Source organism: Physeter macrocephalus, unplaced genomic scaffold (genome assembly GCF_002837175.3).
Source record: "Physeter macrocephalus isolate SW-GA unplaced genomic scaffold, ASM283717v5 random_1461, whole genome shotgun sequence".
Taxonomy (NCBI): domain Eukaryota; kingdom Metazoa; phylum Chordata; class Mammalia; order Artiodactyla; family Physeteridae; genus Physeter; species Physeter macrocephalus.
In genome coordinates, this window is record NW_021146439.1 from 1 (window position 1) to 25,000 (window position 25,000).

Below are 25,000 nucleotides of genomic sequence, written 5' to 3' on the forward strand. Positions count from 1 at the left end.
CGGGGAACAAGGCTTGAAACTGTGTCTTCATTTTGGGCTTCCACATGGTTCAGAGGCAGGGCCAGGCTAAAATGACGTCTCCTGATAATGAAGGACTTACAGTGACATCATAGCCTGGTGCAGCCTTTTGGATATGTGTAGGACATGGTAGGGTGTCCAGATCTTCAAATGCCTGTTCTTTGCCCCCAACCCCTGCAGAGTGCAGGGCCTGGAGATCGAGGGCAGGGACTGCGGTGAGGCCGCGGCCCAGTGGATAACAAACTTCCTGAAGACGCAGCCGTACCGCCTGGTGCACTTTGAACCTCACATGCAACCGAGAAATTCTCACCAGACCGAAGACCTGTTTCGACCCACAGACCAGGTCAGAGGAGCATCCCTTGGCTTTGGCCTTTGGTGTGTCCTATAGAAGACAGGCTTCCTTGGAAGGGGGAGAGCAGGGTGGCATGTCTGCTGAACTCGGCTCTGTCACTTTGCCATTACTTTTGCACAAGCAATGGCAAAAAGTAAGGCCCTTCCACTAGGAGTACCATCTGTGTTTCTTGGGGACTCTTGCATTTTTGCCTGAGAGCAAAAATTCCTATTTACAGAAACCTTCTGGTGCCAATGCAGCTTCAAAACAGTTCTAGGCCAGTATCTTTCCCACTCCATTCTGTAATTGCATGTGGAGTCCAACCTTTTTACACTGTGATTGCAATGGTGTGGCAGCTCACAGTTGGGCCTATGAGTGTGGGTATGGAGATCCACAGATTTAAAATGACCAGACTGGCCCTTAAAGAAATAAGGCTGTAAGAATTCATCATGAGAGTAAAACATACAAAGCTATGTAGCGCCATTGCCACGGCCATGGATTTGCAGGTTGCGTGAAAAATAAGTATCTGTGGAATCAGTGAATATTTTGTATCACACAAAATGAGGCCATCAAACCTTAACAAAATAAATGTGTGAGAGTTTGGAGGATGAGAAAGGGACAGCTCTAAGATTCTGAGACTATGTTCTCTTCACTCCATCATGTAATTCCTGGTATCTGCAAGGCTATTTAAAGCTTCTGAATCGCTGTGACTTTTCTGTAAATAGAACTAGAGAAATACTTAGAAAGATTGTGTGGGGAGGTGGGGCGGGGGAGGGGTGGAAGGTTCCAGGAATCAGACCCATGTGACCTCTGAGAAATGCCTCTGTGTGCCTCACGCTATAACAGCTCCTATTTTCTCATCAGATCCCGTACTCAGACGCCAGCCCCTTCTTGATCCTTTCTGAGGCATCGTTGGCAGATCTCAACTCCAGGCTAGAGAAGAAAGTTAAGGCAACTAACTTCCGGCCCAATATCATAATTTCAGGGTGTGGTGTCTATGCAGAGGTAACGCTGTACCTTTCTTGCACCTTTCCTTGGATTTAACTTTTTTTTTTAAAGGTATGAGAGTCTTTGATGTTGGATTAGATTACTCAGAAGGATGCATTATGTATTGACTCTGTATTATGCAGTGATTCAAGTTTTCAATTTCTTGAGCATCTGATCAGTACAGACTTCTGTGTGGAGGATACAAATATAAATGAGGCAGAGATGCTGGCATCAAGGGGCAGTTCAGGCTCTGAGACTTCTCAGGAGAATTCCAAGGAGGCAAGTTCATTTTGAGCCAAGTGTACTTAGCATAGAATACATGATCTGTGTGGGCCACAGAGCAGGATGTGGAAGGTGGCCTTCCTGTGTAGTCGAGGGCTCCCTTGGGAAGACAGTCATTTACAGCAAGGCTGCTGTGAGTGGGTGGTGGAGGGACACTGTCCCCAAGCTGAGATGGCACTTCCCTAAAACTCTTCCAGTGCCACCTTCAACCTGAGTGAGATGGCTCAGCCAAGGGCTACCCCACGGCAAGAACCCAGACTGTACCACAGCCCACAGGAGCTCTGAGCATTCTAGGGGCCGGGCACTGGGTCAGGACATCTGGATCTGAATCCCCCTGCTTCAATAAGTGGCCGTCTGACCCTGGATAAGTCCTGGAACTTTCTGAGACCTCTGCTTCTTGCGTTTATAAAATGTGAGTAATTTCAGCTGACGCCTCCCCCAAAAGCACCAAGACATAGAAAGTGCCCAGAGAGGTGGGCAGTGGTTTCATTGCTATAATCAAAGTAAAGAAGCTTGATTCAGGCCATCGATCCCTCCCTGACTGTGGCCCCCTTTAAGCTTCCTCCCTTCCTGGCTTTGGTCTTTGTATCACGGTTCACATGGAAGACATCTCCTACCCCACGGTCTGAGATGGGCAGATAAAGATGGGATAAGTTAAGAGGGGATGGCCCAGAGTAGGACCTCAGATTTAGGAGGTTTCTTTGAACTGACTCTTGTCCTAGAAGGCTTTCTCTCTGATTCTGAGTGTTCCCTAATTGGGATTCTTTCATATTTTAAGTTGGATGTTAATACAACGCTGCAGCTGAGCTGGCCTCATTTTTTGGAATAATGTTTCACGCATCACACAATGGGTTAGTGTCTCTGTGTACTATGCACTGTGAATAGACCTGTAGGAAAACCGGGATTGAAGAAACAGTTGCTTCTCCGAAGGAGCTCACAGTCCAGGTGATTAGAATGTGAACAGGTAGCTACAGCCAGGTGAGACAGGCCAGGAAGGTGGTGAGCCGAGGGTGGTGGGTGACCAGCCACCCAACCTTTTTAACACAGACGGGAGAGGGGGGCGAGTGGGCGGTATGGGCTCAGGCTCATAAAGAATGGAAATTTATTTCTCACAGTTCTGGAGGCTGGAAAGTCCAAGATCAAGGCACCTGCAGATTCGTGCAGGTGTCGGGTAAGGACTTGCTTCCTGGTTCATAGACGGCTGTCTTCACTCGGTGACCTCATGTGGTGGAAGGGACAAGGGAGCTGCCTGGAGTCCCGTTTTTGTTTCAAAGATTTTTTTTTGATGTGGACCGTTTCTAAAGTCTTTATTGAATTTGTTACAATATTGCTTCTGTTTCATGTTTTGCTTTTTTGGCTGCGGGGCATGTGGGATCTTAGCTCCCTGACCAGGGATCGAACCCACACGCCCTGCATTGCAAGGCAAAGTGTTAACCACTGGACCACCAGGGAAGTCCCCTGGAGTCCCTTGTATAAGGACACTAATTCCATTCACGAGGGTACCACCCCCATGACCTCATCACCTCCCAAAGGCCCCCTTCTCCAAATACCAACACGCTGGGGATTAGGTTTCAACATGTGAAGGTTGGGAGGACACAAACCCTCAGTCTGTAGCAATCTCTGTCTCTGCTCATGCCCTGGTCTGTGTTTTTCAAAACCTTCTCCGCACGGAGGACCCCTTGACTAACATCTTTACACCAGAACTCTCCCTGTGCCTTCTCTGTATTTCCACTGGGGTACCTCGTCTCAGATTCAGGATGTCCAACACTGAGGGCTGAATTTCCGCCCCCAAGTCTGCTCTGCCCGGCCTTGCACATCTCAGTGTATGGCAGCTCTGACTTCTAGCTGCTCAGGCCCCGAAGTGGGAACCACTCTGTGTTCTTCTCTTCCTTCACCTCCCACATTCAAATAATCAGCAAACCTTGGTGGCTCTGTCCTCTTGCCATGCTCCTCCACTCCCTCTCTGGGCCAAGTCACCACCCTCTCTCGTGTGGTTTGCTGCCATAGCCTCTCTTCACTGGTCTATCCTTGACTGACCCCCACCACCATACAAGGTCTATTCTCATCACAGCTAAGGTCAAAGTCATCCTGTAAATGTAACTCGCATCATGTCCTCCTTCTACTCAAAACTCTCTCTGTGTTCTCCATCTCTCTTCAAGTAAACGATGGGATCCTTATAATGGCTGTCAAGGCCCTATGTGATGCCACACCCTCCTGGTTCCAGAGCTTTACTTCCTGTCACTCTTCCCTTCTTTGTCTCTCTTCCACCCCCGGGACCTTTGTTCTTGCTGGTGCCTCTGTCTGGCATGCCTTCCCTCAGGTATCTGCGTGGTTCACTCCCTTACCTCTCTCACTTCCCTGTTGAGGTCTTCCCCCCGCTTCACTGAGGCCTTCCCTGATCACCCTGTACCCTGCTTGGCCTGCATGCCCTAGTCGCCCCCAGCACACATCCCCCCGATACGCCGTGTTTACTGGGGGGTTTGTTGTCTGTTTCCCCTACACATGCTTTCTGAGGACAGGACTTGACCCTTGTTGTTCTCCCAGCTCCTCGAAAAACACCCAGCATGAATTCTTTGCTAAGTGAATGAATGAGCCTCGGTGGGCCAGGTGACACGGAAGGAAGAGACACTGAGGGAGGGGGCACACGAGCAGGGCTGCGCCGGCATGGAGATAACTGCTGTCTTTTACAGCATCGGTGCTCAGGGAGGGGCATTGAGAGCCAAGGTCCTTAGTGTCAAGGGGCATCCCCTTCAGAGGAAGGTTCTGGAAAGGATTTTAGGCAAGAGAGTGACAAAAACCAATTTGCACTGTGCATATCTGCCTGCGGCAGGGATCTGGAGACGATTAGGGCAGGTGGTGCCAGGTGCAGAGGGCGGAGCAGACTGTCCAGAGGCCGGGGACCTGCACGGAGCCTTCTGGGAAGTGAACGCCCTCCTCATTTCAGAGCCTGCCTCTTATGATCGTGGTCCTTCTCTGCTTCCCTTCACATCCATAATCTGCTGTCCTCACCCTCACTTCTCAAACCTTCACTTCAACCCAAGGCTGCCCTTCTCCCCTCCCTCCTTCAGAGACCTGTTCTGGTCATCATTGCCCTCCCCTTGGACCAACAGGTACTACTTCTGGAACTTTCTCTCCCTGGCTGCACTGCTCTTGTGCCTTTGCTGTTTCTCCTTGGACTCCTCACTCAGGTAGGGCTTCCAAAATTTCTGGCCTTGACCCTTCTCTTCCTCTACCTTCCCTTGGTGACGACACCCTCTCCTGCAGCTTCACCATCTGTCACCCTTATGTGGGTCCTTCCCAAGTGTCCAACCATGGACTCCCCCTTGCAGTGCTGGGCTCACATTTCTGACTGTCTGCTGGGAGGTTTCATAGGTTCTGTGGACCTAGCAAACTTGTCCTTATAAGCTGCCCAAACTCCTTCTCTTGACTTCACAGCTTCTATCCTGGCCACCATATTCCTTCTTTCACCCTGGCTTAGAGCTTGGAAGTCACCCCTGACTCTTCCTTCTCCCATGTTCCCCTCATCCCCGGTCCCATCTGCTCCCTTTCTGTTCCCAGCCGCCAGCTACATCACCTCTGTCGTCTCAAGTCTGGACCACTGAGTGGTCCTGGATGTTGTCACAGCCGAGCCTCTCAGAACACCAGAGTGATCTCTTCTACTCTAAAAGTTTGTGACAGTCAACGTTGCTGCCTTGCTCAAGAGCCTCCAGTGGCTCCCCAGTTCTCAAAAGTTCCAAACTGCCCACTCTACCATTCGGGCCCCTCCATAATCTTGCCACACTTTGCTTTCCCAGCCTTTACTTCCAGTAAAAGCTCCAAGCTGCAGACTGGACTGAGAACTATATAAGGACTACATTCTCTTATCTCCTGCTCACCCCAGGTCTTGCCTCTCACCCCACTTAGCAACTCCTGGCCTTCTTTAAAAGCCCAGATGAAAAGCCACCTCCCCTGAGAGATCTGCTCTGATTGCCAGACCTGGCAGAGCTCCTTCTCTTTTCCAAAGCCACACTGTGCTGTGTCTGTGCCTCTCCATGTCCAGCTTCTCCTGTTGCAATTTCTTATCGCCTCAAGATGACATGTTCTGTAGGAAGATTTTCATGGGCCCTTCTCGAACGTTTCATACGGTTCTGGGCCCATAGTGTGCATTCAACATGTAAATAGTTTTCTCCTTTTCCGCCAGTTTGCCAAAGAGATACTTCCCTGATGGTGGAATTTTTAACTTATTTATCTGTGACACAATCCCCAACAGTTTTTATTGCCCATAAAAGGGGCTCTGTAAATATTTCTGTAATTAATAATAAATTAATTTCCTAACCAGAACCTTCATTTCTCCCCTTTCGGATCTTTTATGTTTTTTTTTTGTGACCACAGTGCCTCCTGGTGGAGAAATGTACACAGAGCAGGCTGGCTTGCTCTAATCCGAGGTGCCCAGCTTTTTGGACTGTTGTGAAACGTGCAGTGAAGAGACTCATTTTATGATTAAAAAAACAAAAACAAAACCCTGCGATACACATATCAAGAATAGTACACACTGTCAGAGTTAAAATTCTGGGCCTGGAACTTTCTCTCTGGCTCGTGATCAGCAAAGGACTGGGCAGGTTTGTTTTAACTCATGGATTCCTGGCTTTGGCTCTCAGGCACCTTCTCTGTGAGGGTAAGAAGGTCAGGACCACAATCAGATGTCCTTCCTTCTTGTTATTGCCTGGAGTCCCCTCACCCTTCTTTTGTGCCTCTCAAAGTCTCCACCCTGGAAGACTCAATTCAGATCCTACCTTTACCTTTAAACCTCCCCTGCCCAGAGCAGCCTAAAAATCTCTTCTTCTAAGCCACCTGCTCCATGCTTGTCTGCAAAGTTCAACCAGCACACAGGGTGCTGTCTTGTAAAGCTTTTTCTCAATTTTTCTGAAACTTTTAAAAGGAATAGTGACCATTCACTTTTCATGTGTGTATGTTCTCTCTCCCCTTCTGGATTTGAGGGACACAGTCCATTGATTTGATTTGGCCTGAAAAGTAAGCTCCAGTGACCCAGGCCATAGACAAACGCCCCGGGAGGTTCCTGGGCTGGAGAGCTTTGTGAGTGCTTCCCTGGAGATGCAAAGGGAAGCAAAGCTACTGGCCTGCTCTGGATTGGTTCCTATCTGGCCAGGGGAGCTACAAGGTAAACGGACACGATGATTAAGGACATTCATCCACCTTAGGGCAGCACGAAGGGATCTGATACAACCTAATCCCCTCTCTCCATACCCTCTCCTCTCTTTCACCCGCTCCCTCCGTCAGCCCAACCCTGGCCTTCCACAGCACCTCCAGTCAAGTGGGGTCAGTCAGGGAGGCTTCCTGAAGGAGATGAGTTTCCATTCCAGCTTTACAAGTGGGAGGAGAGGGAACGGGGAGGCGTGCTGTACAGTTGGCCATCTTTGATAGAAGCGGCTTCATCAGCTTTTGAATCACGTGAAGTCCCTACATGGGTGGGTCAGGGCTGGGGACCCGAAGTGCTCACCTGAGTTACGTGCTTTGCCCCCAGGACTCATGGAATGAGCTTCTTATTGGTGATGTGGAACTGAAAAGGGTGATGGCTTGTTCCAGGTGAGGTGCATGCACTGCTGCCCAGGAGACGGAGGGGAGGGCAAAGATCGTCTGCTTTGTCCCGTGTATGATGCCCCGTGTGTGTGTGTGTGTGTGTGTGTGTGTCCAGGTGCATTTTAACCACGGTGGACCCGGACACGGGCGTCATGAGCAGGAAGGAGCCTCTGGAGACCCTGAAGAGGTAAGACTAAACGATTTAACGTCTCTGCGAGGAAGCAGGGGAAACACCACGCAGGTGTGTTCTTGAAGTGGAAGGGGGTCCTGGTGACTGGATAATTTGGGAAACATTCCTGGGCGCTTTGGGCCCCAGAGTGCCTGCTTGCACAACTAATTTTGTTTTTCATTTAGAATTCATGATCCGAACACACCAATTACAATGCAACAACGAAACACGGTTTAGATGTTTTGGCAGACTTTATTATGGACTGAGTATTTGGTGACATCACAAATTCATGAGGTGTGATAGGGGCTTTCTGGTGCTATGAGAAATGCCTATATGTTTTAAGAGAAGCATGTTGAAGTATATAGGAGTGAAGTGATGTGATATCTGGGGTGTGCTGTCTATCATTTTAGCAAAAGAACACGTGGAAAAATGTGTCAAATCTTGATCAATAGAATCTGGGTGATAATTATGTGGGGATTCATTGCACCATTTTTTTCTACTTTTACGTTTATGTTCACATTTTCATAATAACGATTGTTTTTTGTTTTTTTTGGCCGCGCTGCATGGCATGAGGGATCTTAGTTCCCCAACCAGGGATCGAATGTGCACCCCCTGCAGTGAGAGCATGGAGTCTTAACCACTGGACCACCAGAGAAGTCCCTAAGCCAGAGATGTAGATATGAGTAGGTCGCATGTGATTCCTGCCTTCAAGGGAGTTATATTTTAGTAGAGAAGATGAAGCTAAGGAAGTGAGAATTCAGTAAAAATATCTAAGACTAAAGGAGTTAAATAGGCAAATGAGGAAAAGAGATAATATACTACATGAGGGATCTTAGTTCCCCAACCAGGGATGGAACCAGAGGCCCCTGCGGTGGAAGGGCAGAGTCTTAACCACTGGACCGCCAGGGAAGTCCCATAACAATTTTTAAATGAAAGACAATGACAGACAATAAGTTTAAATTGCATGGAATGATATTTAAGATAAGATTCATTTTAAAAAGCTGATTACAAATGACCATATATAGTATTGACTTTTTTGTTTGTTTGATTTTCCTTTTTAAAATATATAAATGTGCCTGAATAGCTAAAAGCCTGGCAGGCTGTAAACGGAAACATTCATGGCTCTTTTGGTAATGAAATTATGGAGAAAATATATATTCTGGTATGTAGCCTCTAAACTGTCTATAATCAACCTGCAGTACTTTTGCTAAAACAACAATTCATGATTCACACACTTCTGTGCTGTTATCTGCCCAATCGACGGCCGGTATGTTGCTGAAACCCTGAAATGCTCGTCCTCGCTGGTCCCTCCCATGTTGAATGCAGAATCACAGGTGGGGAGTCAGGTCTCATCTCTGCAGCCCCTGAGACCCTCGGCTTTGACCCTGACATGCGTCCTCGGGTATCACTTGCAGGGGGGAGGGGGAAGGCAGGGAGGATGGTGGCCCCTGCTTTAGGCAAAACCCTGGAAGCCTTGAGGAAAGAATGCAGTGGAAGTTTGGTCATCTGACATCAAAGCCCTCATGAAAGAGCACATTAAGGGCTGGTTATGCTTGGGCTTGTGTGACCAAACTTGTTCCCCTGGAATGGGAGTCTCTTTCGTTCCATCTCTCATCAAGCTCATGGCCCTCTTTGGACCAACAATCTGGTCTCCTTGGATCAGCAACCACCCCTCTCTGCTGAGCCTGCTGTCCCAGAAGCTACTAATCTGGCCCCCTCCCTGGCAGGCTGAAGCCTGGGGCAAGGGGCTCTGTCCCGAACGGCACATTGCCCCCAGGCATGAAGCCGGCACCTGTGGTCCATGGAGACCAGTGTTGTGCATCCAGGCCAGGCTACAGCGAGGTAAACAGCTGGCCTTCCCGGGGCCAGGCTACATGGCAGAGAGAGGGAGGTCAGGAGCAGGCTCAAACTAGGCGGGTTGGAGGGAGGTTGGGAGGGGAGGTACAGAGAGGAATTCTTGACGTGAAGGGCAAATGGCTGCTTTTTATCTGAGTCCCCACCATGGGTTGTGGATTTGTGGGAATATTCAAAGAGGGGGCTGGTCTGTAGCCAGCAAGGCAAATCCCATCATTTTGAGGGATGTTGTGTATATCTCAACACCCAAAACAACATTAATTTTCTGTAAAAAGTTAATACGATGGAACACAAGATTTGTACATTTCACTCCGTGTAAATTTTATCCCCTCCCCGCAAAGTTAAGAAATTTTAACCCTAGGAAATGATTTGCCAGCCGAACTGTTTAGAGGTGAAATTTACTGAAGTCTGCAACTTACTTGGAAATGGAAAAAAAATTACGATGGACTGATGGATGGATAAATACGTGATAAAGGAAATATAGTAAAATGTTATACGTAGGGTCCAAATGGTTGGTAATTGGATGGTCTCTTTAAAATTCTTTGAACTTGTTTGCCTGTTTGAGGATGGTCACCATAAAATGGTGGGGCGGAGTTTACTAGATGTGGTGGGACATTCCAGAGGAGTGGTTCTAAGAACCGGCAGCGATAGACTAGCGATCCTTCAGAATGTGCTGGCTCACTCACGACGAGAACAAATCAGAGTTTGGTCTCCCCACTTCCCTGTGCCCGCAGAGGAGCTACACGGAGGACGAAGGCAGGGTGGACCCGGGAAGGCGTCCTGTCGTGGGTGTTGGGAGCCCAGGTTCTACCAGGTGATCCGCAGGTCCCCCTCTGGCTCAGGCCCTGGTGGACAGGCCTCGATGGTTCTGTGTGCAAACCAGACAGGTGATTTGGGGAATTGACCGTCATCCTTTTTTAAAAAAAAAAAAAATAATTTATTTATTTGATTTACTTGGCTGTTCCAGGCCTTAGTTGCGGCCCGTGGGATCTTTGTTGCCGCGTGCGGGATATTTTTAGTTGTGGCATGTGGGATGTAGTTCCCTGGCCAGGGATGGAACCCGGGCCCCCTGCATTGGGAGCACGGAACCTTAACCACTGGACCACCAAGTCCCTGTCATCCTTTTTCTTTTCTTTTCTTTTCTTTTTTTAACATCTTGTTCTTTCTCTCTTCCCAACACTGTGCTTGGAGTCTGGCACCTTTCCCTCTGGATTCACAAAGTGCCTGTGTTTGGGCCAGTCCTCTGAACCTTCAGTGCCTCCCCCCAGCCCATCGGGAGCCTGTGTTTATAGAAGGAGGATAATTGAGCCCCATGCAGAGCCAGGGCAGGCACGCAAGGTCTCCGGGAGCAGCACAGCCCTCCTGGTCTCCTGCAGGCTTTCAGGAACCATTCCAACCTAATTTCTCCCAATAACCCAGGAGATGGGTGCCAGCCTAGGTGTCTTCTCCTGTATCTTACTGAGATGTAAATTGCCATAGATGCAGTAATTTCTGTTCTCCCCAGGACAGACGGCCATAAATCGGGAAGAGAAAGGCCCCGGCTGCCTGACCTAAATCACAGAAGGGAAGCAAAGTGGTGTCAGGAGCATCCTCTCTGCTCTCCGGCTCTCCGGCAGGATGCTGGGAGCCGCACTGCCTTCCCTCTTCCTGGGTCCCCCGTGCCCAGGGCTGTGCCGCTTCTGGAATGTAAGTTCTCAGCAGGGAGACCACTGCTGAATGGCTATGGGCCTCAGGCCCAGCGGAGCCTTTGTCTGGGAAATACTCACAGCCCGAAGCACAGTGGAGGCTGGTCTGCTGGCTTGAAAATATGAAGAGGGAATTATTCTTTTCTTTCTGAAGGGAGGGTGGCTCCCACGCTGATCCCACAGGAGTGGTGGGGGTCTATCGCTGTTGCTTTCAATAGAAAGAATGAAGCTTATTTGTTCTGTGGACGCACTCGTTTTGTTGGATGCAGGAATACTTGGACAGTAAGGGCGTTTGCCGCTCTCCGCCTGTGTTAGGCTGTGCTGTGCCGAGCTAAAGACAGAAGGATTTAGTGGTAGAGATGCCGTGGAAGGAGACAACTGCCCCCCAGCCAATCTGGCTCTATCACCTCCCAGTAACTGTGTGACATTGGCAAGTCAGCTACGTTCTTGATGCTTCAGTTTCTTTATTTGTGAAAACTGGGCTAATAATACATCTCCTGGTTCACGCTCCCCCTTGATCAGAATAAAGCAATAAATACTGTTTTTTTAATAGATGATAAAATACATAAAGACCATGTAGGCCATGGTTATTGATAGTCTCAGCTTATGAACTTGACACCTTCTGAGAGAGGGAAAATCCTGGAGACACTTCTTTCCATTTTCTGAGGCTGCATTAAATGCAACGCAGCCCAACCTGCTCAGCCTTTGTCTCCTCCTCTCCGTGGTGTCTTCACGGTGCCGTTTTATTCCTGATCTGGCCGTATACATAGCAGGTTGGGAGGTCCCGGAAGTGGCCTGTGGCCCTCGGTGGGGACCCAGCGGTGATCAGAGACCCTGCCTGCAAGTCAGGGTCTGGGCATTGACCAGTAAATGAGTAAACCAAGCAGCCCTCACCGGTGCACAGCACTTTATAGGTAACAGTTTCCACTCACACCGCGCCCTTAAGGATGGAGACCTCTGTTTAAACAGAACGTCCTGTGTCTCCCATTAGAGTGAGTCGTTGTTTGCTTCATGTTTATTGAAAGAGAACATGCACTAAGAAAGGCGCTTTTAAATGGCTTTGTAATTTATTAATCGCGTCGTCATCAACAACAAAATATATATATTTGGAGAAAAAAAAATCATAGGAGATCCGTGTGTGAGGTAATGCCGTGTTTTCCGTCTCTTGAGCAAGGCTGGGTGTGCCCGTGAATTCACAGACCGCTGACAATACCGTCTCAGCCCCACAAGGGGTCGCCGTTGATCTCGTTTGTAGAGTCTCCCCCTTAGCCCTGCAGGGACGGTGTCAGCAGGGGCGCAGGTGGGACGGAGCTGGGGCGGCTGGCAGGACAAGCCGGTCGCCTTGCCCCTGCGACTGTCACCTGCGTTTGTCCCTGCCCCCCCCCCCCCGCCCCGAGTAGGTTAAGGTCCTGGTCTGGGAGGGGCGACGGCTTCTGTGGGTCCTCCGCTCCTAAGTTACCTGGCGGGGGAGTAAGTGTGTGCCTGCGTGGTTGATGGGAAGGGGCAGGGGAAACCAGCGCGTGGCCGAACGTTCGTGTGGGAGAATAAATATGAACCCCCTCAGCTCTTCTCAGGCCTGCGCGTGTACTCAGGAGGTATAAGGAGGACCAGGGATCACATCCCTGGTGGGAAAAGTCCTGACTCTGGAGTGATCCAGACCTCAGTTCCAGCCCCAGCCTGACCACTTAGATCTGTGATCTTGGCCAAGTCCGTCACTCCTCTGAGAGCCCCCCTGTAAAGTGGGGACGATACGCATTCCCACATAGACTTGTTGTAAGGATTAAGAGATAATCTGTGTGATGTTCTTCATAAAGTGTCAATGTATGATGCACAGATCTCCAACTCTCAGTTCCCTCCCTGAGATAATCAGAGCCTCAGGCTATACCGAGCTTGCAACAAGGAGAAATCCCAAGCCATAAAAGTAGGCGATCTGCCCGGATCCTGAAGAAGTCACCCTCCAACGGACACAGATCCCCAGATGTCCTTGGTGTTGCATGCTGACAGAGGAGAGGCAGGCTAGGAGAGGTGCGGGCTTCTCAGGGTCCAAGGTCACTGCAGAGACCTGGCTGCAGGACTGGCTGGACCAGCGGCTCACGGCTCCCACCCATTTGTTGATTTCTCCATTTGTTCATCCAACCTTCTCTGGAGTGGCTACAACGTACTACCAGGTGCTGTACCAGGCTGTAGGCACATGGCAATGACCAAAACCGACATGGTGCCTGCAGCTGGGGAGGAGCTGAGGGTCTCCAGAAAGAAACTCTAGATTTGACCCTCTCCATTTTCTCATTAGCCACTTCTGATTTGAAGAACAAAAGTAGGACTGATTTGTTGCAATAGTTTTTTTTTTTCTTTTCTCAAAGCACAGTAGAATGAAAATAAAAATGCTTTCCGTCAAAATGTTTTAAATATAAAAGTGATGTAAAATTGGAGTTAGCCTTTGTTATAAAGCAGAAACTGAGACACCATTGTAAAGCAATTATGCTCCAATTAGGATGTTAAAAAAATTGGAGTTAGCTTAAATGAGAAACAGAAGGAAAACATTTTCCTGGTGGAGGTGGGGTGAGGGAAAATCTTGCCATGTCATTCACACGCATCTCATGTACACTCTTCCTGGGGGTTCTTGGCGTTTTCTGCCCGACAAAGATATGATACTACTTCTAACAGAGGATTTTACTCACTAACACATTCGTCTGTTCAACAAATGTTTGTGGGTCACCAGTGACACACAGTGCCCGGCACCGGGCGTGAGTAGTACAAGGGAGTTAGTCACATTCCCTGCTCTCTACGGACTCTCTGTCTTGTACAGTAGAACACACAGACACATGCCCTGACACTGCAGGACACGGCATGTGAGTGGCGGGGGACAAGCAGAGAAAATTGAGGATGGGGAAACCACTCCTGGCTGGGGGACCCTGGGCTTCCTTCCTAGGAGAGGTGGCATTTGATTTGGACCTTGAAGAAAAGGTGGAATTCTAATGCTTGGGTAATGGAGGGAGGGGATCCCACAGAGGAACCCCCGAGCCAGGAAAATGCAAAGCAAGGTGAAAGGACGTTGAGGAATCCAACAGAGCACTGCAGAAGGGCCCAGAAAGGGCAGAGGGTGACAGGTTTTGAAAAAGCTGGCTGGGGCCAGGTCAAGAGCCGTGCATGCCAGGCTGAAGACTCGGCATGTTATTCCTCAGGCACTGGGGATCCATTGAAAGTTTCTGAGCCTCGGGGTGATAAGACCAGAGCAAAATTAAGAAAGTAACGTAGGGTAGTGTTAAGAGTGAATTGAAAGTGGAGGAGGGGAGAATGAGCAAGATTGGTTGGTTAAGAAGTTATTATAGGGACTTCCCAGGTTCGATCCCTGGTCGGGCAACTAAGATCCCACATGCTGTGTGGTGTGGCCAAAAAAAAAAAAAAAAAGAAGTTATTATAGTCATCTGAGGAGGCGTGAAGGGAGATTGTGACAGTGGGAGAAAAAGTGAGCAAATTCAAAAGATGTGGTACAGGAAGAACCTCAGGACCTGGCAGCTATGGACAAGCTGTGGAAAGTGAGGGAAAACGTATAAAGGATGACTCCAGGGCTCTGAGCCTGATGGACTGGTAGGACTGTGGTTCTGATGATAGACACGGAGAGATGCCAAGGAAAAAGGGAATTGATAAAGTATGTCTGAGCATATCGAGTCCCTAATCTCTTAATGCTGAAAAAGGGAACATTCCAAGGAGAAAAGAGGTGGGAAGATGGCCATTGGTTATGCTTTGGTAGTCTGTGCACTGGGCGGGCAGTTTACTGTGCAACCCCGGGAGGCGCTGTGCTATTAGCCGGGGTGGGAACAGGGCTCGCGGGAGCTGGGCGACCCGCTGGCCTTTGGGCGTAGATCCTTCAGCCGAGAAGAAATCACACGCTCTTTGAGCTCTTGCTTCTGGTTGGTTGTGACTCATTGTGTTCTCTATCCTGTTGCAGTTATCGCCTGTGTGACCCTTCTGAACGAAAGTTATATGGAAAATCACCTCTCTTCGGACAGTATTTTGTTCTGGAAAACCCAGGAACCATCCAAGTGGGAGACCCCGTGTACCTGCTCGGCCAGGAATAGGAATCATACGTCCTGGAATAGCAGGTGTCTTTAAAAAATGTCCTCAAAAAATGCCAACACTTGAAGCACAGTATTTTGGACCTGACACCTCGGCATTTTCTTTAGATCTGTGATCTCCAAGTCTTTCGTCTTTTGGACTCTTCCTTGTGTCTCAGCGCTTCCAGCATCCCAGTGCACAAAGTGAAGAAAGAGAGTTTTGATAACTTAATAGGACTTCAGTAAGTCACTTAAATGACAAGGTAGGATTCTAAAAATCGCTTGTTTAACTGTGATTGTGGAATAATTCTTTCTCCTTCTTCTCCATTCACCTACCCAGAGGGCTAACTTCCATCATCTCATTGCTACTCTTTAGGGAAAGAGGAGACAAGAGAAAGAGTAAGAGTGGGGGAGTGAGAAGCATGTTCTGGAATCTTTTAGTACCCCATGCCCGGGGCATGCAATGGAAATTAAATAGCTCTCCGAATAAGGATGGACTGTCACTTCACTTTTCTCCTCAATCCCTAGACAAGCTTTTAAAAGGGCATAAGGAGCCTGACCTTCAGGAAACACTTAGGATGTTCATTTTCCATAGATCATCTTGGATCTGGCACTATTGTCTCTCAGACAGTGTCCATGAGGATTTGATGGATCTTCATAGCATGCAGTACCTCTGGGCTGTAGGACAGCAGAGATGTCAGGGTAGAAAATCAACTCATGAGAGCAGTGTTGCAGTCAGACTCTGATATGTAATACGTGGAAAGCAAGACAAAAACTTCCTTGCCTTGGGCTTCCCTGGTGGCGCAGTGGTTGAGAGTCCGCCTGCCGATGCAGCGGACGCGGGTTCGTGCCCCGGTCCGGGAAGATCCCACGTGCCGCGGAGCGGCTGGGCCCGTGAGCCATGGCCGCTGGGCCTGCGCGTCCGGAGCCTGTGCTCCGCAGCGGGAGAGGCCGCAGCAGTGAGAGGCCCGCGTACCGCAAAAACAAACAAACAAAACTTCCTTGCCTTGAAACGGAGTATCAAATATATCCCATTGGTGAGCCCAGACTTTTCCCAGTATATGAGAGTGAACAGTACCACTGAGTAGGGGAAGCACCCTTGCCTGATGTGGTCTGAGATGCTGTTTGATGTTGCCCGGGGAAACGATGGTGCCCGTCTTAAGAGCAAAAAGAAATAGTCTGAAAAGGACATGATGCCACCTAGTGGCATTGAATGACAGCTCAGCCTTTCTCGGCTTTTCAGCTGTTGAAAAGAGGGAAACTTGTGGATGGGTTTTAGTTTTCTATCCTAGAAAATTTTTTTGAAAGAAAGTGGGGTACTCTCTGCTTCTCTGCTGTGGGCATTTGGTTCTAAAAGCGTGGCCGTGCTGTCACGGGGTCCTTCTGGATCTCGCTGGTCCCATCAACTCAAGACTGGTTGCTCCTCCGCAAAATCAGGGTGAAAAAGTTCTGAAGTCCATGGATGAGAAGAAGCGTGATTGTGTGATTTGAAATAAATGACTTTATTTTAGGTTTTGAATAAAACCTTTCAAAGGCGAAAAGGAAAACATGTGCCAATTCACTTAAAAACCAATATCTGATTTTTCTCCTGATCAGATTATATAACTCTAAGATCTGATGAAGTATATCTTTCGTTGCCATTTTGCCCTTTGACTGTATTAGGGAGCTAAGTCATGACAAATGTGTTTCAAAACTGTATATAAATGGAAACTACTTTGACTAGTTTCAGATCGTACTCACTTCTTGGCAGGAAGTCAGACTTTGAAAGCTGACCGATATGAATGGGCCAAACCAATCACCCTGTCACCTGACACACACACACACACAGCATCCTCCGGCGAACGCCCGTCTTTGAAGGGCCGTCAAGTAAACATGCTTTTTACCAAAAGCTATGCGTGTTTCCCTTTGGTTTTATAAAAGAGGTTAGTAATCATTGGAACCAAGCCCAGCTCTGAGGTAAAGTTACAAGGTAACAGGTGTACATATGTATTCTGGTTGGTGAGTTATTGCAATTTGCTTTTCACACACTCGGCGTGAAGTGCAATGAGAATAATTAATCAGTTAACCTTGGCCCATCACCTTCCCCAATAGATCCACTTTCTACTGAAACTACAGACAGATTAAGAGTTCAGCAAAAATAAGAGTTCAGCAAGTGGCATTACTAATGGGAACCTCTGAACCCATGGCAGAATGCACACAGGATTTAGGAAACCACGTGAACGTCGGGTCTCTGAGAGCAGCCAACGGTTAGGCACTGATGAGAAACTCAAGGTTGGTTTGGTGGATATCCCGAGATATTTATAACCAGTGGCAAGCTGAATGCCTTCGACCTGAACTTCTAACCCCTTGTCAATAGTAACAGCCACTTCCCCAGGGACTCAATCTGTTTCAAAGGCCACACTCACGCAAACCCTGTCCTTCTGTGCACTGCAGGGGAGCCCTCCAGTGGAAGGGGGCTCTAACCCTAACACCTCCCTCATTTGTCTGGAGTCTTCTTCTGCTACTCCGAGTGTGAGGAAGATTCCAGTTTAAAGACAGAGCTTCCAATGACCTCTAGAATCTCAGAGTAGTTGCCAAGCTTTCTGTCAGTGAGATTTAAAAGCCATTTACTTGTGTTTATTTTATATTTAATGAGTTGGTTAATGCCAAAGGCAGGGCTGATGTCTGGTTTATTTTGGATACTGAACCTCTGCACACAATTCCACTTGAAATATCAGGTCAGGAATATAGACCATCGCAGACCCTCAGAAAGGTCTCCTTATAGCTGCAGATGATGGACATTCAGGGTCAGGCCAAAACATCCACCGTCGTTGTGTGTTTCATTCCGGGTGGCAACGTCTCGCTGCAGTCACAGCAGAGAGTTACAGACCCACAGCTGGAGATCTTGCAAAGAACCACGTGGGAAAGAGCCGAGGCAGACTGCTTAAAGGCTGACTTTCCCAGCTGTTCCCCAGAAAAAGTGAGAACGTTACAAATGGGAGAGAGAAGCAGCAACTTACACACAAGGGCAGGAAGAAATCGGGGTGAGCCTGATGGAAATTAGGCAGCTGTCCAGCAGTGAGAAACACTCCTCATCTCCTTCTGCCCTTAGTGATACGGGGTGAGGAGATGCCCTTGTGGGAGGGCTGCCAGTTTGCTAGAACTGTGTGCAGAGGCCAGGCGAGCTTGACTAGCCAAGCGTGACTTTGAGAAGCCACCTATGAGGCTGTCACCAACAGTGACCGCAGGCAGGTGCCCCCAGAACTCTGGGAGTGTGACAAATGCAAGCAATCCGTGGTGGCCGAGAGCAGATATTTTAGCGTCACTCAAAGATGCCTGTTACCTGTTGGTAACACTGTACTTCCCTAAGTTTTACTGGTCCAGGGTGTTCTGAAAGTTTGCCTGCAAGGATGCTCCTAAAAAGAGAATTCCGTGGACCAATACCTTTGGGAAGTCCTGCATGCCTCACTCCTCTTCCAAAGGCCCAGCAGCCTATAGAAGGCTCTAGACTGACCTGCAGTGAAGAATTCTATTGGTGTTTAACACTGCCCTCCCGAAAGGTCTATTTCTGGTCATCTTTTGGGAAGCCCTGCATTGATCTCTAGAGGGAGCAGCAGCCAGGGGTGAGTGGTCGTGCTTAGCGGGAGAGGTGTGTTCGTGGGAAGGGTGAAGAAGATAAAGGGCTCCTGCCACGTGGGGGAGGCCTCTCTGGTGGTTCTCTGTCCTGCTCCTTTACCTTCTTTGAGCATTTGTCTCCCTCATAAGCCCACAGCCCCTGATTCTTCCTCTTCATCCTCCCCTCTAGCTCCTCTACTAGTCCCTGACCTGTATCTTCAAGGGTTCAGACTCCATCCAGTCTTTGTGGAGCTCGGTGGGATCTAAGTCAAGTCCAAGTTCAACGTGTCCCTTTGGCGTTTGCTGGGAGTACTCTACATAAAGTATTGTCGTCGTAATTATTTCTGATTAATATTTTTACACCTAATAAAGCCTCAAAGGGAGGGCGTTTACTTGGTCTAGGGGAGGGGCACCTTCCAGATGACTTGCCAGCAATTAAAGCAGCTTGTTAGTCGGAGGCCCAGGACGGCCGAGGACAGCTGGAGAGCTCTTCTTTGCAAGCAGCTCTGGTTAACATCAACCAGGAAAGCTCTTTGTAAACAAATGAATAATTGATCGTCCCGCGCTCACATAGCTACTGAGGATCTGAGCCCGTATGACTCATTTGAGAGCCATCCCTGTCGTCTGGATGCCATAACATTGGAGGAATGATGATCGTTTCTTGGAGATTCTTCTGTGGCCAGAGTTGCCAAGACCAAGGCTGTAATGGTTTGTTATGATGACCTTTGTTATTCCATTAGGCTCAATTGCTTTAAAAAATGATGTGTGCATACTTTCGGAACGTTTTTACCCTTTACGTTGACCTGACATCATAGTTTATATTACAGAATGTATTAATGACAGAGGAGTGTTTTCATGTCCCAAGGACAAATTTTAACAACCATAATCTGCCCTTAGTCATCATAAATATAAATGTATTGGTCAAACAGATCTCGTTAATGTGGCCAAGATAAATGCAAGCCTATATTTTAAGGCGGCTGAAGTCCTAGAGAATATATTTGGAGCTTTTTGTGGGGCTAAGAGATCTTGTATAGTGCTATCAGAAGGCTGAGAAAATTAACATGTTTCCCCCTCTAGTTTGGCGTTGGACAGATATTAACGTCTTGGGGATGTCAAGGAAGATTGCTCACATAGTTTCTGGACACCATTAATGCCTGGTGGGGTGAATCTTAGTTCTTAAAGCTGTATTCTCATTATGCTCCCAGGGCTTTTGAAAAGAAAGAAAATACAGATTTCAAGTCTCAACCATGTGTTGCTCAACTGTATTTCCCTGTATCACACTGTGTCTTAAAAGTTTTAATTATATTAATCCTCCTGCCCCAACATCGTGTTTCCTGTGGGAGGAGGCCCTTTTCCACAGATGTGTGTCTGACGTTTTGCATATTCCAGTTGGCAATCCATATGCTGGCAGATGATGTTCTGGGCGTGAGCTGTAGGACGGGTCAAATACTTTTCCTCTTCGTTACACTACGTTCAGAAGTGTGGGCCTTTATTGGCAGTATCCACGTTTCAAACTAATCAGGCAGAAAATAAATGCTTGTTTTAAGAAACACTTTTTAATCACGTTTTTATTTTGAACCATGAAAATGTGTTTCAGGCAGTAATGTCTCACATGCTACTCTCTGAGCGAGCAGACTGTTTATAGGGGTGAGTTCATCTCCCCCAGATTCGGTAAACATGGTACCATCATTAAACTCCATGTGGATTACAGTCACCTAGCAATGATTGATGAGCACTTCAGATAAAACCATTTACCCTTCTTCCCTTAGAGGAATCTTCTAAGAAGGATCTTCCCTTCTCAATCTGCTATAGCCTTTGGCAAAAGCACATATTGGGCTTTGGAAATGTGACTTTTTGCCTGAAACTTTTCTACAGGGGATTGGATTATTTTCTAAATTTATTGGTGTGAGGACAGTGCCATGATAATCTCCTGTGTGGTCTAAACTTTTTGGTCTTTTTAAAACGTGAGGCACTTACCCCCATGTTCATAGCAGCACTATTTCCAATAGCCAAAAGGACAACCTAAGTGTCCATTGACAGACAAATGGGTAAACAAATGTGCTATATCTGTACAATGGAATGTTATTCAGCCTGAAATTGGAAAAAAAGTCTGACACATGCTGCAGCATGGATGAACCTTAAGGACATTATGCTAAGTGAAATCAGCTAGTCACAAAAGGACAAATACCGTATGATTCTACGCATACGAGGTATCTAGTGTAGTCAAATTCATAGAAACAGAAAGAAGAATTGTGGTTGCCAGGGGCTGGGGGAGATGGGATGGTAGTTATTGTTTAATGGGTGCAGGGTTTCAGTTTTGCAAGATGACAAGAGTTCTGGAGATGGATGGTGGTGATGGCTGCACAACAATGTGAAAATACTTAACACTACTGAACTGTACACTTAAAAATGGTTAAGAGGGTAAATTTTAAGTTGTGCGTATTTTACCACAATTTTAAAATAATAATAAAAAAGAAAAAAAAGTGAGGCACATGAAAGGCTTGGAGCTGAATTAATCCAAGCTCTAAGACCCCTTCCTGGAAAGCCAGCCCAGACTATAGCTGCTGACAGCACCTCAACCCCACCCAGAACATCAAGAACTCTTCTTGCTGAGGCTAAAGAGAATAAGAAATTGAAATGGAATGTCTTTGAACTTGATCTTGATTGAGAGTGAGATAATTTAACTTCAGGCTTTCATTTCTTCTTTTCACTTCTTTGGATCTTGTAAGGGGATTAAATTTTGGATCTGGGACTCCCTGATAATTTGATACTGAGAAGGTTAAGTTCAAGTGTCGAACATCATTTTGTTGGCATTTCATTTTGGGGGTGCTTTTATGATATCATAAATTATGATATCATGATTTTACTGCCTAACCTCTGATAGGCTATGTTGGTCAATGTAGCTTGAAATAATTTGAGATGGAAAATTGAAGAGAAACTACCTTTTTCTTCTTGACTATAGAAAGGCCTTGAAAAACATAATGTATTTCACTGACCCAACTCAGAAACTTATAGGAGAAAAATCCACACTGCCTGCCCAGGAAGATCTACAGTGGAGCAGTGGCTGGTTTGGGGGTGGAGGTTGATTGCCTCTCTGAAGATGTGGTACCCCTTCTGGTTGACCATAGGCAAAATGATTGGGCACCATGGGTTCAAAGTACCAAAAGTTGTGTAATTTGGGGGCAGAGATTGTAACTTCCCTCAGGCTGCTTGAGTATTATAATCGCACGTATCCCCAATGCATCCAGCGAAGGGGCATTAGTTAGCCTGGGCCCTTTCCTACTTCCTCTCATTCTCCTTCTCAGGAGAGAAATGCTTGGTAAACTTGGGAGTAGCCGTTGACTTCTGCCACCCCTCCCCCCTCTTCCTTCCTGGGATCTGCCTGCCTTCAAGCTGCTGGAACTCAAGTCTCCTTGGTTCGAGTGGTGAGCTTGGCAGAAAAACCCTGCCCTAGTCGGGAGAGACCCGTAACTGTCCAGTGCTGTCTGGGTCTTGGTGGATAAATTTTAAACTGAGAGAAAAAAAAAAAAAAAGAAATTCCATTGCCTCTATATTGCTAAACCACACCCTCCAGCCTAGCCTTTATCAGTAATAAAACAGATAATTTGACCTCAAAAAAAAAAAAATAGGACTTTTCATCTGAAACTATGTCCACACTCTTAATCGTGCTGTGCCTTTGTCAGGTGCCATGAAGTCTGCCATGAGTTCATCCACTGCATGCTGTTTAATCCTCCTGACAATCCAGTGAGGTGGATGGATGGGAAAGCCTTTTGTAAGCTGTCTCAGTATTGTAATCACACTTGCCCCTAGTTGCATAACTCAACGTCAGGGAGGTTTGAAAAGGTTAAGTAACTTGCCCACGTGATAGGTGATGGGCTAGAACAGAACTCAAGGCTTTTGGTTTCTGGCAACGTGCTGCTAAAAATCTGTTGGCAAGAATTCATTCAAAGAGCGTTAGTATCTTCAACTGGAACCTGGTTTAATCCTACGGTCTCGTTTTGATGTGTTTGCTTATGACTTAACGAAGGGAACTTTATGACCAGTGTGTGTAGGCTGCAGTGTGTATGTGAATCACCGAAAAATTTTGCTCAGAGTGACTATTCCTGTATCTGACCCCCTGATATCCCAGCGTGGCAGGTCTGTGGTGGGACCTAGGAATCCTCCGTTTTATAAGGGCCCCAGACTCTTCTAAACTCTTAACTGATTCCCTGCAGACTAAGTTCTCACTGACACCTTCTCACCCTACCTTAATGTTGGCATTCTCTTTAATGGTGTGTAAAGGAATACTGGAGGGACAAATCCTGGCTTTCTTTGAGAAATGGAACTCACTAGAATGCCTTGCGGTTTAACATGATGCACCCACGTTGGGCGACGTGCTCACGCTAATCCAAACACTCATCCCCCACCCCTCAGAGGATCACAGAGCACCCACGTCTGGATGCAACGGAGGACCACCTGTGCCCTGAAAGAGAGCCGAGCCCTGAAGACACAACCTGGATGGATCTTCGCGCAGCTGGTTAACTCTCCACATCAGTAACTAATCCTGAATTAATTAGGCAGGAACGGGCAAGGCTTGGGGCAGAACAATTGTGTACAGACGTGTGACAAATGTCTGCGTGGGAATGTATGCGTGGGGGAATAATAAGAAAGTATGCTTTGTCAGAATATTTGCTTCTTTTAAAAATCAGTTTGTGCCTTTTAATGAATCAACTAGTAAGAAGGAAGCCCAAAATACAGCATTAACAGCGCAAAGAACATGGGAGTCAATGGTATGGTTTTTGTGTTTGTTTCTTTGCTTTGTGTTTATTTTGTCTTCATTTGCGAGACAAGGTAAGGATTAGGAATGCTGGTGAGTGATTGGCACATACTCTAAAAGCTCTGGGAGATTCTGTCTGTCAACCGGTTTTCCTCTCTTTCTACCTCCCAGCCAATATTCAGAAGAAACTCTTTTCATGTGAACTGGAAAAGATGAATTTCAAGCTTCATTGAGAGCTTGAAAACCTTAAATCCTTCTTGAAAATAACCTGCCTCTCAGGAATCTTTGGTCCCCAAAATTAGAAACCTTCTTTCTTGGGCTGTGGAATGGCTGCATTATTAACTATGATTATAGAGTCTCTGAATGGAAGGATGTAATAAATCTGAAAGTATTTGTTCTGGTTTGTGACTAAGCAAAACTGTATAATATTAAATCAGATGTTGCTATAAACATATGAAATAGCACATTTTTTTTTTTTCCAGCTTGGGGCATTGTGGCATGAAGCTGCTGGGAATCTAAAAAGAAATGTTTTTACATTCTTGGATACTGAGTCTGGTTTCTGCTAGGTTTTCTTCTTTCTGAGCATGCATGCTAAATAAAAGTGTTTCCGTTTAGATCTCTGTGTTTTCCCAGAGAGTTAGCAAGGCTGAGTAGAGGCGCTGTTACTCTTTTCAGACTGTTCTATGGGGTGAAACGGAAGACCTGGGCTCTGTGTGTGTGTACGTGTATATGTGTCTGTATGTCTGTGTGTGTCTGTTAGGTGGAAGGGATGAACGACATCCTAGTACCCTGGCATGTTTGGGTTGGAAGGAATCTTAGACACAAGCTAGTTCACAAACTTCCTCAAGACTCTGGGGAAAGCTGCATTGTTGCCTCTGGTAAATGGTCGTACTGGCCTTCAGTTTCCACTTCAAAGTGGTGGTAATATCGCTGTATGGGGCACAAAACGATGAGAAAAAACTACAAAGAAGTCATGACATACGGAGTGTCAAAAAGTGATTATAGGGCTTCCCTGGTGGCGCAGTGGTTGAGAGTCCGCCTGCCGATGCAGGGGACGCGGGTTCGTGCCCCGGTCCGGGAAGATCCCACGTGCCGCGGAGCGGCTGGGCCCGTGAGCCATGGCCGCTGCGCCTGCGCGTCCGGAGCCTGTGCTCCGCAACGGGAGAGGCCACAGCAGGGAGAGGCCCGCGTGCCGCAAAAAAAAAAAAAAAAAAAAAGTGATTATAGTTGTGCTGGTGCGCTCAGGGGTAATTTTTCTTTCCACAGTTTCCAAGTATATTATTTTTCATAATGTAGAAAATAAATTTGTGTTAAAGAAAAAACTGTAGCCTCAAAACGTTTTAGTATTTAATAACCACCCTTAAAAAGATGACTTGGCATATTGATAGCATTCTACAAATTGTTTAGAGCCGCACCACCTAACACAGTAACCATTAGCCACGTGGGGCTTCCGAAACGTGGCTGGTCCAATGGAGATGTATGGTATGTGAGAGATACACACCTGATTTCAAAGTCTTAGTGCAAATGAAAGCGTACAAGATAGCTCAGCAATCATTTTTATAATGATGATGTGCTGAAATGATAACAGTTTGGAAATATTGGATTAAAGAAGTTATTTTAAAAAATTTATTTTATTGAAGTATAGTTGTTTTAGAATGTGTTAATTTCCGCTGTACAGCAGTGGTTTAGTTA

General features: G+C 47.1%; 1 protein-coding gene across 1 annotated transcript; it reads left to right on the top strand.

The window, feature by feature from the left end:
• Window positions 1–199: 199 nt before the first annotated feature.
• On the top strand, window positions 200–23,662 carry LOC102995387 (mitochondrial amidoxime-reducing component 1). Its single transcript, XM_028486657.2, has 5 exons — window positions 200–361; window positions 1,214–1,354; window positions 7,140–7,201; window positions 7,311–7,382; window positions 14,853–23,662. The coding sequence occupies exons 1-5, from the start codon at window positions 308–310 to the stop codon at window positions 14,980–14,982; spliced, it is 459 nt and encodes a 152-aa protein (XP_028342458.1). The 5' UTR covers window positions 200–307; the 3' UTR covers window positions 14,983–23,662.
• Window positions 23,663–25,000: the final 1,338 nt, after the last annotated feature.

What these genes read in the sequence shown, in the direction of transcription:
- LOC102995387 (XM_028486657.2), top strand. Translation starts at nt 308, where the DNA reads ATGCAACCGAGAAATTCTCACCAGACCGAAGACCTGTTTCGACCCACA. An exon ending in GGTGTGGTGTCTATGCAGAG is followed by an intron (nt 1,355 to 7,139) that starts GTAACGCTGTAC and finishes CTTTGCCCCCAG; the next exon opens with GACTCATGGAATGAGCTTCT. An exon ending in AGGGTGATGGCTTGTTCCAG is followed by an intron (nt 7,202 to 7,310) that starts GTGAGGTGCATG and finishes GTGTGTGTCCAG; the next exon opens with GTGCATTTTAACCACGGTGG.